Raw genomic sequence first — 16,817 nt, forward strand, 5'->3', positions numbered from 1 at the left:
TGGTGCTGCCACCCTGTCGGATTCGCAGTGTTGGGCAGCACTGGTAAAAACAAAACAAAGCATGCGGAATTTGGAATCCTGATCCGGACAAAAATGACAACCACATTGGAAACGCAGCTCTCAGACAAGTTGCAAGTGATGGCCGAGATCAAGGACAGTGGCCCAGAGCGGGCAAGCCAAGAGGAAACCAGCAGCGCACCCGGTGGATCCAAGGACAGTTCGGCGTCGCCATCTCCCAGTGGCAGTGCCACCAAAATTGCGCCGGAGCCCGAGTTCTACGACAAGGCGCAAAAGTACTGGGCCGAGGTTCCGGCCACCGTGAATGGGATGCTCGGCGGTCTGGGCTACATCAGTGCCATCGATATACAGGGCTCCAGTGTGTTCCTGCGCGAGATTCGCGTTCCGGGCAACAGGTTGGCCTTGGACTGCGGCGCCGGAATCGGGCGTGTGACCCGGAATCTCCTTATTCCGCGCTTCAGCTGCGTGGACCTGGTGGAGCAGGATGCCGCTTTTGCGGAAAAGGCGCGGGAGTACTGCACGTCGGAGGACGTGACTCCCGGCAGGTTGGGCCAGATCTACAACATGGGACTGCAGAAGTTCACGCCCTCGCAGCACTACGACCTCATCTGGAGCCAGTGGGTGCTGGGACACCTTACGGACCGTGACCTGGTCGCCTTCTTTCGGCGTATGAAGCTGGGACTGGCGCCCGGCGGCTTCTTCTGCCTGAAGGAGAACGTGAGCAGCTCCAAGAAGACGGTCGAGGACAAGCAGGACTCGTCGGTCACCAGGCCACTGGACAGCTACGAGCGCTTCCTGAAGGAAGCCGGATTCCGCATCGTGCGCAAGGTCAAGCAACAAAACTTTCCCAAGGGACTCTTTCCGGTCTACATGATCGCCTGCAAGCCCGTCTCCAAGGATTAGGTTAGCGTTTAGTTAGTTCTACCATTGACGTACTAGCAATGTACTAAAGTTATACAAAATGCACAAATTCAATGTCACATTACTAGCTAGTCATTTAAAATTGTAAAAGTTTAGACAACCAATAAACAAGCTTGTCAAAGCTTTTACACGTTCCTTAATTAATGCATTTTTCTAGACTAGATTTTAGATGATATACTAACACTACCCTGTAATGCGAAATATTTTGAGATCTGGTAGATCGATAGATGATGATTAACCAAATTGTTTTCAAGTTAAGAAATTATATTCTAAGCTTAAGGTGGTTAAAGTCATATTATTCTCTCTACCAAAAATACCTTTATACAGAGTTAAAAATCATAAAATATTTTTGTAGTACTATTGATCTCTCCACAAATATATATGTTTGAACGTGTATGGATAAATTTTAACTAAGAAATCCGTTACACTTCTCAGTCTGGCAACTCCTGGCAGCATTGCCACGAATCCGTAAACAGCTGGTGTCTAATCTTCAAAATATTCCAGGAAATAAAGAATGAGTAATGCAAGCTTGTTTTTTCTTCCTCTAACAGTTCAACAAGACATCAAATCGGCAGCAGTCCACAGACACATTGGGCACACGCTAGGCCTTTATCTTTACGAGAAACATTTCAGTGATCAAGATGTTGGGCCCCCAAATATTAAAACCATACTGTTCTATTAACAAAGGCCCGAAAGAAAACCTAATACCGGGAAATCCCCTATATGAGTGGTGAGTAAGGCAGATGAAAAAGAAGATCTCCGCGAACCGGCATTATATCCATTTTGTGAACTTGTGAGCCTGAAAGTATCAGTTCCTCGACAAAACTAAAGCACTTATCGTAATCGAATTAATACAAATTTGGAAGAGCATTCCCTAGATAGTGGTGTTTTGCTCCGGAAGTCATCGTAAAAAGCTTGGAAATTCAAAACAACTTGTGATGTTTGCTCCGGAAGTCATCGCAAAATGCTTGGATATTCAAAACAACTTGTCTATGCCGACGCCTAAAAGATGACAATGCTTTTGAACAAGTTCTTAAAACAGTGAATGTATTTTTAAAATCATCGTGAACGGACTATTAACAATAAGCTTTAAGCTTTAAAATGGTTTCACAGCATTTTAACTGTAAAGTTTTCGAATCATTCAAAATTGGAATGTATTCCAACAAAAAGAAAAAATATGAAACGGATTCATCGGATACAACAATAAAAAGGAAATGTAATCAACTAAAAATTATTATTATTTAATAAAAATTCCATAACCATAGCGCGCGTAAAATTATCAACCCAACCAAAAAGGTATACTTCATTTTTTTTATCTTTGCATTTACATCATCAAACGTTAAAAAAAAAATTATTTATTAAATATTTTAAAATTTTCAAATGATTCATAATGACGTCATTCGGTGCCCTGCATTAATAGAGCATTTAGAAAAATTTAAATATTAATTTATTAAAATCGGTACAACAGCAGTAACCACAAGTTGTTTTTGTTGCTTCACCGAAACTGAAATACAACTCATGACGTCATTCGGTGCCCTGCATTAATAGAGCATTTAGAAAAATTTAAATATTAATTTATTAAAATCGGTACAACAGCAGTAACCACAAGTTGTTTTTGTTGCTTCACCGAAACTGAAATACAACTCAATTCAATACAAATCCGAAACCGCAGTCAAAATAGTTGTGTTGGTTGTATCCGTAACAGCAGCCGAAACCGATATTTGATTTGGTTTTAATCCCTGATTATTATTATACTTAATATAATTTCTAAAAGAGGATCCAAGGATTCAAACTACATGGAAAATCTCTTTCCAGAATTCAATCAAGAACATATTCTGCTCTGCTTAAGCTGGTACACAGAAGGATGGTGAGTATCAGGCAGGGTTAGGAAAAGGTTGTTTAATCGACGACAACTTTTTTATTCCTGATGAAATTTCAACAGTGCTTTTAGGGTGTTATACTTCGATAATCCCAATGTTTTGATGCTAGCAGAACACACGAGAATTCGACAGAGCATGATTATTGAATTAAACAAACTAAAAAAAAGCAGCAAGCCAAGGTCCTATTTTTATGCGTCAAAAAATTCAGGTACCAAGGGGAAACCCTTAAGAAAAATTTTGAAATCATTACGTTACATATGGTCGTTAAGGGCGAGAACGATAGTTATTGAAAGAAAACTACGTGCCAGCCATATAGACTAATTGTTTTTTAAGCCCGCACAGAATAGCAACAACACAAGTGATATATGGTTTAACAGTAATCTTTGTTCGTTCTCTAGGTATTTGTACAGTGCTATGATCTCCGAATCAGTCACTAAACAAAATGGCGTTCTTATCAATTAAAAATATTTTTTAAAATTATAATCATTTATATTGGTCCTCAGCAGGTTTGTATTCAATACAGCTAAGCTGAGTGTGTAAGTGCGTCAGACTTAGGTTTAATCTTTTAGAAAAATATAAGCTTATCTGAGCTGTCAGCCAAGAATTAATTTGATTTGATTTCCTTTGATACAAGAAGTCCTACCACTAGGTGTGTGTGTGTGTGTGTGTGTGTTTTTAGTTAATCTCTTAATGACTCCCTTTATCAAACCTCAAATGTAAAATACTTATAGGCTTGAAACGTCATATCACCTCATTAAGGTTACTAATCTTTAATTATTTTCCTAAACGAATCTGTAAGTAAAAGTATATTTTATGGCGAATGGATAAAGGTTTGAAAATGTTTTATTTATAAGTAATGTAATATACCAGAAATTTTGTATGTTTCATCTGCCACGACATAGTATTCGAGACGACTAAATACAATTTCGCTAGATTAGCTCAATTACTGTGACTGCCATGCCAATTGGCATTTTAAGAAGACAAACTTTTTCATTCCGAAAAGAGCGCTGATGTGTTGTTTATTGAAAGGAGTACCGTACTGATAAGCCTGCAAAATGTAAAAGTCTCAATTCTTTTTGGCAATTTCAAACACATAGTCTACAATATATACATAGATAAAAACAGATATAGCTAAAATTACCCCCCGAACAGTTTAAGTGAACTTAAAGGTAAATCCTAGCCACTGGAGGTGGTGGCACAACGGAGAAAAAACGCAGAGTCCTTCAGCTTGGAGTGCCTTATCCTGTGCCCTGACACTAAGGCGAAAAAAAGGAGGTCAATAGACGAACATATAATCCTAAGGAGGGCAAAACCTTTTGGGCTCAAATTTTGTTATATTCTGAAGGTCACAATTTAAATCTTTAAAATTCCATGGCAACAGCGAGTGATAAGGTCCAATGGCATGAAATTGGCGTTAAAACAAAATTATAATCTCCTGCCACGCACATTTTGTATTAGATCCTAGTTTAAGCTTAGGATTAATTTGTTTCTTTATGAGAAAAGAATGGTAAGACTCGAGATTTACTGAATTATATTCTTTTTGTCCAATTGAGATTTGGAAAAAGTTTTAATTAAACTTGTCGCTATACAGAAACCTTAAAATATGTGTAAATAATAAATTATAATCCTAAAAATAAATTCAATTAATATAAAATACATATTTATTTTTAATTTCTCATTGAGCTTTGCAAAATGTTTGATAAGGTTAACAAATTCGAAGATGATAAGAATTAAATTTAATGGATTTTTAATTGTTTTGATTTCCATTCTCCTCCCAAAGCTTGGGTATCTCTTAGATCAACAATCATAAGAGGCCAGGCAAAGCCAAGGAAAAAATAATAAAATAGCAAGTCTCCTGCTTTCTCCCTTTATTCTTAGAAAATATTTTTACTCCATTTGGGTAATCCCTACTTTTTCAGCAATTGAGGGAACTACCCAAAATGTTTTCAGCTGAAATTCAAAGGAAAACGAAATAAATAAGCGATTCTTGTCAACAACCGCCATTTCTTAAATTCAAATGCACCATTGAGCCTTTTTAAGTTGCTATCACCGAAAGTGTTTCGTACAGTACTGTACTTTTGGTACAGTCCCTATACTGTGTTCAAACATGTTAAAGCGGGAACTTAATTCTTCAGCCATTCTTTTCCATCCCTTATTTAATTTACGATAAGGCTCTATGCATTTGTTCAAACATGTTGAAGCGGGTACACAATTCTTCAGCTCTACACTTTCATCCCTTATTTAATTTACGACCTTAAGACGATATACTGATGTGAAAATATGGTTTTTCTTATCTTGGGTTTATTTACTACCTGCGACTTATCCTTTTTTAAAAAACAAGTCATAAAACTGTAAACTAATGAGTTCTCGTATTGAGTTAAATCGTATTGAGTTAAGTATTGAAAGTGTAAAAGGCTGATTGACACTTAATTTAATTGACAAAGTGTTACACATATTAAAAACTGATTAAGATTTATATAACCAATAAAAATAATTGATAGAAACGACCTCCAACTCATTTGCTAAATGTATACTTTAAACGATTAGAACGCCTTTGAATGGCTGATGTGACGATGCAAAATGCCTTTATCTCCTTCTTATACCATCTCAAAAACAATTCCAGTCACGAGTTTAAATCTACAAAAATGAAATAATCAACTCATCGGAGCGTAGCGCAGCCTGGTATAAATAGCCAGCGATTGTGTTTTCCCTCTTCCAGTCTTCTGCGAGACATCGAAGTGCGCAGTTGTGCGCTGCGTTGCGGAATTTCGAGGACCTTAATATTTGTGTAGACTCGCTCACTTACTTAATAGCTGTAAAAGAGCATGGACATGGACCACCTGGTGAGTTTAGCCAGAGAACCGATCTTAGAGCCCAGTTGTCAATATTTCAAAAAACCCAAGAACCCAATGCCCGCCGAATGTGATAGTGATGTGGAGATCATTGAGACGGAGCCCATGGATAATCGAAATCACTATCTCCGGCAGCCGGAACAATTTATGCTTCCCCCTAGAATGTATCCGAAAATTCCGTCCGGCTTTCCCTTGTCACCGCCACTTTCGCCCACCGATGAACCGTGGCCGTCGACACATCCCGGCTCCATGGACATGCCGCTGCTCAAGGAGCTACTGGCCCGCAACGGACAGATCAATGTTCCGCCGGGATTCGTTCTCTGCATTCCGTGCTACCTGTGCAAGCAACCCTTCAACGACATCGACACCTTCAAGGAGCACCTCACGCAGCATGCGGCGGATATCCATGCCTGGAACACATCGCGTGCGCAGGCGCAGGAGCCACAGTCGATGTTCAAGCACCATCATCACCATCCCCATCCCCATCAACCCATGGGTCCGTATCAGCCTTATCACCTGCCCATGGAGTACGTACACCAGCCACCCTTGGATCTATACTCGCCACCCATTCAACCACCGATGTCGTTTCCAATGCCACCCACCCACCAACATGCGATGCAACCACCACCCATGCACTACCCCCTCCAACACTCGCTTAATCCACCGCACCTCGAAATGCCTCCACAGCCACCACTAGAATTCCAAGGACCACTCCCCATGACACCGCAATCGCTACAGGAGTTCCCCGGTCAACCAGTGTTCGCAGCCCATCTGAACAAACCACAATTCCCGCTTCAAATGCTGGAGCAGAGGTTCTCCGCTCCAGAGAGAAGGTCTGTTCCTGAGGATGAGCCAGCGGTGCCAGTGAAAGCAAAAGTTCCAAAACCAGTCCACATTAAAATTCGAGCTGCAGAGCACCGAAAATCCCCGCCAAAAAACCCCAAGCCGCCGTCTTCAACGAAGGGTCAGTTCGAGTGCGAGTTTTGTGGCAAGCGGTTGAGCTCCCGCCAGTCTGTGAAATATCACGAAAGCCACTTCCATTCGCAGGAGGAGCTGCCGGCGGAACGGATGGGCAAGAATGTGCAGAAGCAGCATAGGTGTTCCACTTGCAAGAAGCGCTACAAGCGGCGCACCTTCCTGCTGATGCACATGAAGGTCAAGCATGGGATTATCAATGCTCCCGCTCTGGAATCGCCAGATGTTCCAGCGTCTCCGGAGGCTGAAGTCTCCCCAGAGGCAGAGACGTCGCCGGCCGAAGAACCGGGTCGATCGATCTGGAGCACTCGGATCTGCAACGCCTTGGCCACAGCCAAGTACGAGCCGGCCCGCGAACGAGCGGACAAGTATGTGAATGCGCCACGTCAGCAGTCGGAGCAACTGGAATCGGGTTTCGCGACCAAGCCGAAGCGGACGTATCCGATGCGATCGCCGTTCTTCAATCCGTATGTCCGCACAAGCTTATCACCATCCTACATTCCCACTGAATTCTCTGTTCTTTTCTAGCGATCTGTGGCTGGACTGCGATGCATACTTCTAGAGGATTCCCCGGATGTTGTGGGAGGAACGTGCGCCTACTTATATATTGAATATCGAATATTCGAGCTGAGAATAATGGCATATCGCCTAGAAGCGGAAGCGGTCAGCCCAGCTGACTTTTAGTCTCGTTATTTAAACTATAAAGTTTATCTTCATTTCATGGAGCTCCCCAAGTATGTACAATGTACACTGTACGTATCGAAATTCATGGATATGTACACCACCACCACACTCGCTGGCGGTGTTTTCTGTCGTCTCAGCAAATTGGATCTCGACTTCGAAACCCAAAGCTATAGCCATAATTGTTTATGTCACAATAAACAAAATCAAATTGCTGAGCTCAGCGAAGAAATTTGAGCATTCGCTCGAGTTCGTCCGTTGATCTTGTAGGTCTTTTAAAATGAAATGAACCAATGAGAAACCATAGAGAAACCAAATAAAGAATCGTATATCCACAACCAAACCGAAAGTGATTTTTATTGCCCTCGGTGTCCTCTAGTCCTTTTTTTTAAAGTAAACAGCCCAATGGTACTTCACAGCCGGGATTCTCGGGTTTCACGAAGCACTTAGAGCAAATGTAATCTCCCGCTGGGAATTTACTGATAGTGCCTTCCAGACCCCTGACACCTGCTACACACATGTTTTTGTAACGCCAGAAACTACACATTTAAAAACTATAAAAGTTAATTCACTATTCTCAATCGCAAATAGATATTTTTTATGCATTATTTGTATTTAGTTGTAGGGCGTTAATCTTACCTCGCATTAATTTTCAATTGGTTATTTGTTTCCGTTTATGAGTATTTTATACATACATTATTTTAGCTTTAATTAATCGCAGATTGCCCCATAAACTATGAGAATGTTCCGAGTTTTTTATACTGGATCGCCCCGAATGACTTAATAGTTTTTGAATTTCGATTATACAAGCTGCGTAATATTCAAGTTTGACACTTGTTACGCATTCTGTTCACCCGTTCAAAAACAAATATTTTCGTTTTAAAATTATAATATATAAAAATAATTATTATTAATTTAAATATGCATCATTAAGTAAAAATAAAAATATACGATTTAGTTAACAAGAGAACAGAACACATTAACAAATTTTATACCCAGTTTCAGAGCTCGGTCATAAATCCTTATCAGCAAAACTTTGCTTAGGGTTTCGAAAAGAATTTTTGGCACTTGCTATTTTTTTGTTCGCCTGGTGCTTAAAATTATGAAATCTTCCAAAATGTCCGCTAAAAAATTAAAAATAATAAAACAAATTTAAAAACTTAAGAAATTATGGGTATAGAATTATAAATGAAAATCATCAACTAAATTCTTTTGTTATTGTTGCACAGCCGTCCTTCAAACTATAAATACATTTGAAACGACGTTGAGGGCGGTCACAATTTAAAAATGTGTATACATATGTACATATGTATGTGTGTATTATATCATTATGACCGAAGGAGGGCGTCGTCCAAATAAACTGCTTTGAACCACGTTCATTCTTGTTTAAGAAAATAGTGAGCTGCAAGGATCGAGAATTGAGCAGTAAGTTTTCCTATCCGTAGAATTCAATTTATGTATACCCAGATCTTTATAGCCCCTATGTTGCATGACGATACTTATTTCCGAACGAATTGAACCTGGCATATATGTATGTATGAATGTATTTCAAAACTAAAGTCTAAAAGTCAATTTATTGTTGAGCTTAACTTGTTTAAACAAAATGTATTTCATATTGCAAGAGTGCAGTAGCAGCCTTAATTTTTCTTTAAAATTTGTTTAAAAGATTAAACTGTAAAAAACTTGAAAATTATATAGAAATGTAGTAGTCGCTTCTCTATATGTAGTTTTAGCTACGAAAACGCTAAAACTGAATCACTGACTCTCTGCTCTCTCGAGTTTTCTCTCTGCCTCGCTGACTTGTTCTCTCTCGTGGAGAAAGAGCCTAATGTAAAACGTTCGATCGTGAAAAGAACAGTTGCTTTCCAGAAAACTGCGCTTGCAGGTCCGCAGCTGAATATCGGAAGAAAAGAAAGGCGGATAAGAACGGAATGAGATGACAAAATAGTGAAGTTGTACCTAGAACAGTAATTTATCGATCACCGCAGTTTATAAGTGCGTAAAAATTGTTGAATTAACTTAAATAATTGTTTTTTAAGGGCGTAAAACTCCACTTAACTGCAACCCTTCGCTTATTTTTCTATTTAATTAATTAAGTAAAGCACGAGTTACATGTTTTCATTGTGAAATTATATCGACTAATAGGCAATAACAATGGAGACGGCGCTGTCTGGAATGAATCTGTCGTGCCTGCTGTGTGAGCAGACTTTCGATGCCATTGAGAAGCTTGACGATCACCTGTCCGTCCACTTTCCACAGCCGGTGGCCAGGAGCCAGGTCTGCGATCTCTGCGGACGCAGCATGCGATCCTCGCTGGAGCTGCGCCAGCACTACAAAAGATTCCATGAGGCCCATGTGCCCAGTACAGATGGCCATTTCCAATGCCAGCTGTGCGACAAGGTCTTCCTCCTGCAGGATCACCTTAGTGTCCATGTGAAGATCGAGCACGCCACCGATGGCTACCGCCCGGAGGAGAGGTCCTTGGAATGGGAGAAGCGCAATCCCGACGCATGTGATCTTAACTCCGATCTCAAGCTGGATCCTATTTTGTGTCCACCACCAAAGAGGACATATCCGCCGCGCTCCCCTTTCTTCAATCCGTAAGTTTAATTAGCCAAGAAACTTAAATCCAGTATTAAGAACTTAGCTTTTTCAGAAATCTTTGGCTAGGTGGGGATCTATCCTACATGTAGATGAGTACTTTACCATCTTTGATACTAGAAGTCTAGCCATTCCAAATGATTCTCAAATACGTAATCTAGAGCTCTTCGCCAAATGAAGACAAGTACTGTACCAATGTGCCAATAAAACGCATTGCCTCATGATTTAATTAAAATTTATTTCGCTTTATATTTTGATGCACTCGTATGTGTATAAAGTATAGTACAGTATATGTAAATGGTTTTTCGATTAGTTAGCCCACTCAAAGAACGACAACTGCGTCACCTGGTGTACAGGGTTGGGGTCTCTTTATTGATACAGTATAATAATCCTTCTAAGCTTAAGACATTCACTTCCTAGCAGTCCAATCAATGCAATACACAATACCAAATCTGTTCCCGTACATTCGTTTGAAATAAGTTCGCTAACTACAATGCAACAAAGCGCCTTCTTCCCTTCGACTTACAAATAAATAGAATTGTATGATAGGTTCCTCTGGATTCCGGGAAATAAATACTACTGAAAACAGCAAAAAAAAATGGGATAAGCGATAACAATTTGTGGGGCTGAGAGTTTGCAGAATGTTTGAAGCAGTTGGAACGAACGAAAATCGCGTTAAATTATAATTTACAACAGTGTTTCGTTAGTGTTTATTGCATAAAATATCTATAATAAATAACAGTGCAATCCGCTTGCAGGGGAGCTCTACTGACTGGTTAGTTAGCTGGACTTTTGACTATCGTTCGCCTAATCCGAACTGGCATTGTAGTTCGATATCTACTTTCGGTTGTGACAAGTTGGCTCTCTCGCATTCACTATCTTCTTTAATTGATTTAATTTAATTTTATTTTTAGTGCAACAAATCAACAAATAAATAAATACATGCACTTTAAAATTACCTAAGCCGAGAGAGTGGGTAAGGGGTAGGGTAGGGGTAGGGATAGGGATAGGGATAGGGATAGAGGGGAATCTAGTGGATGTGTGTCCCATACTGGTCTCCATTGTGTTGCTCCAGTTTCGCCTGCGTTCACTTCTTGCTTTTAGTCACCAGAGTCTGAGTTTTTAGGTTCTAAGAAACTCGTATTTATGTTGCATACAATAGTGGTAGGATTCCCTGCTTATGTACTATTTAACCTGAGCCCGAATGTGTTGCAAAAATTCATAGTATGACAAACTAGATTCACTGCGATCGTCGGTTAATCTCTCGATGAACTGGCCCTTGGCCGTGCTCGTGTCCCTTGGAATGGAGAATGGATTATTGAGGGATGAACCATCTTTTCAATGTGTCTCCAACTCACCTAATTATCTGCACCAGCGCCGAGTAGGGCTTATCGTAGTTGAGTCGCATAATAAAGCGCTTCAGCACATCGTTCTCGTTGCTCACAACATTTGGCAATCCGTATACATAGTCAGCCAGCTCTGCGGTGGAGCTGATGCCTGGAATGAAAGGAATGGTTAACTGGGGATCTCACACACATTCAAACTTAGGTCTCCTACCCAGCACAGCCTCCAAAACATCGGGTGGCACATTTAGCCCCACATAGAGCATTATCAGCGTGCCGCAATCCAACAGGAATATTGACCGCGAGTCCAGGCTGTAAAGCATTTAGAATGTTAATCTGAACGGGTACCTAGGTGACCACCACACTTACTGTTCCGCGGATAGTTGCAGGCGCGGCAATTCCGGCAGCGGTTCGTCCTCCTCCTCGTCGTCGTCCTGGCTCGCACTCACATTGGAGTTGCGGGCATGGTAGATCAGCGCATCGATCTTGTACAGCTCCGGATAGACGTACTTCATCAGCTGGTCCAGCGGCAGCGTCTTCATGCAGTCCATGGCGAAGACCCGATCATCCAATCGCGTACTGGTTCCCACGCGGAAGGCGGGCTAAGGGAGCGAGCGGTTAGTGCCGGGCTCACTCCAGTTTCACCATCAAGGCTAACTTACGTGCTTAAGCAGGCCCAGGATGTAGAGGGGCAGCAGAGCCAGGCTGCGCGGGGCTATCAGCTGACCAGACTGACCCGAGGGCAGATTTTGTGCGATCTTGAAGGCGTTGTACACATCGATCGTGGCGTTGATGAAGGCGTCGCGGGCATCCGACAGGTTGGAGGCCACCGAGCGGTCCACGGCCATCTTGGAGAGCAGCCCAATGATGGCCTCCGTGTCCGCCGAGTGCATTACCTCCGGCAGCGAGGCCGTCACCGGCAGGCACACTGTGTGCACTCGGATTCGGCGCTCGCCCTCGCTGTTCGTGTAGAGCAGCGCCGCCTGGAAGCAGATCGTCTTCACGTCCGTGAGGCTCTCGTCGTACGAGATCTGCATGCCGTAGCCCGCATCCGGATTCACGTTCGGCAGCGAGAGCAGGTCCGTGGAGCGCACGAAGAAGTTGCCGTGGAATGTGTGCACCTGCAGGCCACGCGTGCAGCGGATGCGCATGACCGCCTCGAAGCCGATCTTCCGGGTCAGGTAGCGCTTAAAGCACGTCCGGAACGAGTCCACCATGTGCGGCTTGGTCTTCTGGTAGAGCGGGAAGTGGTGAACACAACCGCCACTGTGCTTGCTGATGCCAGCTGCAAAGATGTGAGATAAAGTGAGTATAAAACCAAATTATATTTATAAGCTATACAAAACACTCACAGATGGTGGCCATGTCGCTGTACTGCTGGTTCATCAGGAAGAGGTCGCAGGCTATCTGATAGCCGGAGCACTCCAGGGCGAAGCGCTTATAGAAGTCGGTGGCCGGATTGAGGTGGGCCACGTCCTTGGCCGAGCGGTTGTTGGGATCCTCGCGCGGCTCCAGGGCGCCGGGTCCCTTGTTGGGAAGGCACGATTGAAAGACGGTGATGCGGCCGCCAGACGCTTGCTACAGACAGTCGAATTTGGGTATTGGGGATTACTAATTGCTGCTGATCTCGATCAGTAACTTCACTCACCATTAGCTTGAAAGCCACCTGCAGGGCAGCGCCCAAGGCGGAACCCGGATCGTGGGTGTGGGCAAACCGCTTGGGCAGCTGCTTCAACAGATCCCGCACCAGCTCCTTGCACTCCTTCAGGTTGACCAGAAGGCTGTCGGGACGCGGCAGGAAGGGGTCCTCGATGTCCAGCAGCGTCATCTCGTGCGGCTGGTTGAGGCCCTCGGCCATGCTGTAGAAGTGCACGAAGCTGTCGAAGCAGATGAATCCCACTTGGGTGCGTGCGTCGCCGGGCATCTCGTCCAGGTGCCGGTTGAGCGTGGCGCAGGCGGCCTCCAGGTAGCCGCTCTGCTGCGCGATGATCGAGACGTCGAAGAGGAACAGGTACATGGCCGGCTGCGGCGGACGCAGCATGTACTCCGAGGGGGCAATGAACTCGATGGTGCTGGACCGCACCTCGGGCCGGCGGGTCACGTCGCCGTACGTCTTTGTGGCCGGATCGAATTGGAAATCATCGGGCACTGCGGAGGAAATAATATCTCAAATTAGTAACCTTTGTGCACTCATCACTTGTAATGTATTTACATTCGTTGACGCGGTAGCAGAGGTTGCACTTCCACATCTTGCTGTCCACAAAGTAGACGAAGGGATTGATGTAGGTGCGGCACAGCCGGCAGCGCACAATGTTGATGCACTGAATCACGGGCAGGCTCTGTGGGATGTTAATCAAGTTGAAGTCATTCAATTAATGGCGATTTCACTATAATTCTCACATTCACATCGCGGAAGGGATGTATCACGATGCCTAGCGGCAGCCGTGACTTCTGCAGCAGCGAGTTGCTCTCGGGGATCTTGGTCAGAGTGCAGCGCATGATGCTCGGGCTGCAGTTGATGGACTCGTGGAACTGGTTGTGCAGCACCACCTTTGGCGGCGGCAGCGTTGCTGGCGACAAGATGTGCCGGTTCTGCATCAAGTCGATGGTGTCCTGACCCCACAGCCGGCTGAATCCCTGCTGGGCCACGTTTAGGGGAGCAGGTGCGGCAAACGGTCCGCCCGGTGCCTGCTGCGGTTGTTGTCCAAAGGCCTGTGGCGGCGTCTGGGCCTGATACTGCAGTGGAGCCCCGGCGGTCTGGGCTCCGGCTCCAAACATGCCCGGAGGCGGTGGCTGCACTGCAGACGGAGGCGAAGGTTGTTGCTGTTGCTGTGGCGCTGGATACGCCTGGGCGTAGGGATACTGCTGCGCCTGCGCTTGCTGCTGCGGTGGGGGCAATGGGGGCTGCGCTGCAGGCACTGCCGCCTTGGCCAGACTCGGCGGCCAGGCTGCTCCCGCTCCCGGTGGCGGCGCCGCCCTCTGGAGGTTGTTGTTCTGCTGGTTTTGCTGCTCGGAACTGGCCGACGACGGCACTCCGTAGGGGATCCTCTGCCCCGCTGGCGGTGGTGTGGGTCTGCCGGGAACCGCTGCGCTGCCGAACATCTTGGCCGGATGAGGAGCCAAGTTGGGTGGCTTCTGACCACTAAATGGCGTCGCCATAGCGTTTGGCACCACAGGAGGAGCCACGCCGCTGGCCGCCAACAGGCTGCTGGCATCGTTGAACTGCTGCGGAGGCTGACCCGTCTGAGCCGTAGCCACGCCCCTGTAGTCCTTCTGCGCCAGAGGCGGGTACTGTTGCTGAGGCGGTGGCACGGCGCAGGCACCCCCGTTCGTCCGGCTGGCGTTTAAGTTCATGTTCTCCAGATTGCTCGTCAAGTTGGCCAAGGACTGTTGGCTCGTCGGTTGGGGCGGTGAGGGGCGCAGTCCGGCGGCCACGGGTCCTGGGGCATATTGAGCAGCACCTGCCACTGGAGGCCGGGGGGAGGCAGTGCGCGAGGAGTTGGCGCTGGACGCCCCATTGCTGCCGTTGGTGAGCGGTGGCGGCGGCCCGTTGACGGTTGGCGGACGCAGATGGGGCGGCAACGTGCTGGGCGGCAGCTGTTGCAGCGGAGGAGGCGCTGCTCCCGACGTTGGCGGCAAGAACTGGCTCGCAATGCCGCTGTTGAATTGCGGCGGAGGGGGCAGGTTACCCTGTGCAGGTGCCGGTGCTCCTGCTCCAGGATAAGCGGCTGCAGGTGGTGGCTGCTGCTGGAACTGCTGGGGCTGCTTCTGTGGCATATACTGCTGGCCTGTTGGCGGAGGAGCTGGCTGCTGATGCTGCTGGACGACTCCTGGCAGGCCGTTCACCAGATTGTTGCCATTCAGGGACATGGCAGCGTGGGCGGGTGGCACGTAGTTCGGATTGTAGGCCGACATGCTGCTAATTCATAAGTTCGTGTTCTGAAAAGATGGAGAATCAAGTTTCGGTTAGATGCTATCTTATCACTCGCGAAGGTTGCGTGCTGCCGAACAGACCGACATGAAATTAGGAATTTATCTTATCGTTCAATGCCGAAATAAGAGTTACATGGGTAGGGGCATGAGCATGAGCCATTGGGCCAAACGTGCGGCTGAATAGTGTTCTAGATGGCGATGCTTGTCCAGCTGACGGGTAGATTGGATCTAGTGCACTGATAAATCGGCCAATGGAATGCTTTATCTTCAAGCTATGAACTTGGCTGGCTGCGTGGGTAAATATCTCGAACCAATGTTTACAGAAGTGTGTCTACGTCAACAGTAGGTCGGAAATAAGTTCGTAATTGTATCATATTCGGTTGTTTAAACAGCTTCGACAGCAAAGAATTATGTGTTTTTGAGTTATGAGATATGTGCGTGTGAGTGGGCCAAGTACTTGACCTCGCAGTCAGCGATCGCTGGAAGGTGGGTGTGGGTCAAAGTGGGTGGTGACCCAGTTGCAGCGGGAGCGTAAGGAAGCAACTTCCAGACAAAGCGAATTTTTGATGACGTGCCTATTGGCGAAGTCATCCCGCCCCGCCCACCGCCTCACCACCCACCAACTCATCACCCAGCCAACGTAATTGGGGGCAATCAAAGTGTATCGAATGCGGTGCCCATATCATGGTTACCAGTCAATTATCACCTCTCCGAGCTTCAGTTTCCAGTGGCATGTAGTTTCTCGACCAGCACTTGCACTTTGTAGTTGCCTCTTCTTCTTGCGCCCTTGATTGGCGATTTTGCTGCTGCTGCTGCGAGCTGCGAATTGGCTTTTCCGCTTGGAACGCCGTGGAAAATCCCGCGCTGGTTGGGAAATTCGCTGTCTGGACAATTTTCTTTGGGATTCGGGTGAATCCTGGGCTGGCTTTTGCTTCGCGAAGGCGAATTAAACGATTTTCACGGCACTGCCCTGCGCTCTCTCTACTCCCCAATTTCCGCACTATATCTTTCTCTCGCGATTCCTGGCGCTCCTCGTGTGCTCCGGATGGATGCGGACACGTCCTGGACTGGCAGGCGGATTCCGTGGACTTGGCGTCGTTCGCTGCTGGGCACAATTAACTTAACAAATGCAAACTTTTTGCATTTTCCAGAGAAGAAGAACAAAAAATTTTGAGGCCACGTCAATAGTGTGACCGTGCGTTTTAAAATAGAGATGTCACTGCGCTGGCTCGCCAATCGACTAGAAAAGACCGATAACGATTACGATACCATAATATCGATTTCGATAGTCACAAAGTTCAGTTACCATTTGAATTCAAAATTAAATGAAAAAACTAAAGGTTTTTTTTGTAGACATATTAAAGCTAAAAACAAAATAAACTGTTTGAAAATATTTTTCAGATATTCAATTTGTTATTGAAAACATAAACCAATTTAAAATAATTTTCCAAAAAAGTCATAAATATAACCACACCAATTGCTGTTAGAACAAATCGCTTTATTTGCAATAATCGTATCGTATCCCTTACACTCAATCTGCTTGGGTAATTGCTATATTTCTCGTTTGGTTAAAAAGAAATTCGAAAAAATATATACAAGTTCTGTGCACCCGG

The 16,817-nt window shown here is 45.1% G+C and overlaps 4 protein-coding genes across 5 annotated transcripts; 3 read left to right on the top strand and 1 right to left on the bottom strand.

The window, feature by feature from the left end:
• The first annotated feature begins 19 nt into the window (after positions 1–19).
• LOC108141509 (alpha N-terminal protein methyltransferase 1) lies at positions 20–1,079 on the top strand. The gene has a single exon (XM_017264937.2). It carries the CDS (start codon positions 94–96, stop codon positions 919–921), a length of 828 nt encoding a protein of 275 aa, XP_017120426.1. The 5' UTR covers positions 20–93; the 3' UTR covers positions 922–1,079.
• Positions 1,080–5,422: 4,343 nt separating this feature from the next.
• Positions 5,423–7,670, top strand: LOC108141546 (synaptic defective enhancer 1). The gene is made up of 3 exons (XM_017264987.2): positions 5,423–5,662; positions 5,723–7,113; positions 7,175–7,670. The coding sequence occupies exons 1-3, from the start codon at positions 5,645–5,647 to the stop codon at positions 7,206–7,208; spliced, it is 1,443 nt and encodes a 480-aa protein (XP_017120476.1). The 5' UTR covers positions 5,423–5,644; the 3' UTR covers positions 7,209–7,670.
• A 1,423-nt stretch (positions 7,671–9,093) lies between these two features.
• LOC108141443 (uncharacterized zinc finger protein CG12744) lies at positions 9,094–10,163 on the top strand. Its single transcript, XM_017264842.2, has 3 exons — positions 9,094–9,322; positions 9,473–9,927; positions 9,984–10,163. Exons 2-3 carry the CDS (start codon positions 9,482–9,484, stop codon positions 10,018–10,020), a joined length of 483 nt encoding a protein of 160 aa, XP_017120331.1. The 5' UTR covers positions 9,094–9,322; positions 9,473–9,481; the 3' UTR covers positions 10,021–10,163.
• A 111-nt stretch (positions 10,164–10,274) lies between these two features.
• Positions 10,275–16,413, bottom strand: LOC108141442 (protein transport protein Sec24A). 2 transcript variants are annotated; one of them, XM_017264840.2, is made up of 10 exons: positions 15,911–16,413; positions 13,672–15,210; positions 13,484–13,610; positions 12,920–13,419; positions 12,624–12,849; positions 11,934–12,556; positions 11,641–11,873; positions 11,486–11,583; positions 11,287–11,425; positions 10,275–11,225 (listed from the first exon to the last, which is right to left on the bottom strand). In XM_017264840.2, the coding sequence occupies exons 2-10, from the start codon at positions 15,184–15,186 to the stop codon at positions 11,114–11,116; spliced, it is 3,573 nt and encodes a 1,190-aa protein (XP_017120329.1). In that variant the 5' UTR covers positions 15,187–15,210; positions 15,911–16,413; the 3' UTR covers positions 10,275–11,113. The 2 variants fall into 2 exon arrangements, with proteins under 2 accessions (XP_017120329.1, XP_017120330.1); XM_017264841.2 differs by having other exon boundaries at positions 15,897–16,413.
• Positions 16,414–16,817: the final 404 nt, after the last annotated feature.

This window comes from Drosophila elegans, unplaced genomic scaffold, assembly GCF_018152505.1.
Source record: "Drosophila elegans isolate 14027-0461.03 unplaced genomic scaffold, ASM1815250v1 contig_183, whole genome shotgun sequence".
In the NCBI taxonomy this organism is placed as follows: Eukaryota; Metazoa; Arthropoda; class Insecta; order Diptera; family Drosophilidae; genus Drosophila; species Drosophila elegans.

Coding starts and splice junctions, on each gene's coding strand:
- LOC108141546 (XM_017264987.2), top strand. Junction 7,114..7,174: donor CGATCGCCGTTCTTCAATCC/GTATGTCCGCAC, acceptor GTTCTTTTCTAG/CGATCTGTGGCTGGACTGCG.
- LOC108141443 (XM_017264842.2), top strand. CDS start 9,482: ATGGAGACGGCGCTGTCTGGAATGAATCTGTCGTGCCTGCTGTGTGAG. Junction 9,928..9,983: donor CGCTCCCCTTTCTTCAATCC/GTAAGTTTAATT, acceptor TAGCTTTTTCAG/AAATCTTTGGCTAGGTGGGG.
- LOC108141442 (XM_017264840.2), bottom strand. CDS start 15,186: ATGTCGGCCTACAATCCGAACTACGTGCCACCCGCCCACGCTGCCATG. Junction 11,874..11,933: donor TCCTGGGCCTGCTTAAGCAC/GTAAGTTAGCCT, acceptor TCGCTCCCTTAG/CCCGCCTTCCGCGTGGGAAC. Junction 11,226..11,286: donor GCGCTGGTGCAGATAATTAG/GTGAGTTGGAGA, acceptor CTCCATTCCAAG/GGACACGAGCACGGCCAAGG.
- LOC108141509 (XM_017264937.2), top strand. CDS start 94: ATGACAACCACATTGGAAACGCAGCTCTCAGACAAGTTGCAAGTGATG.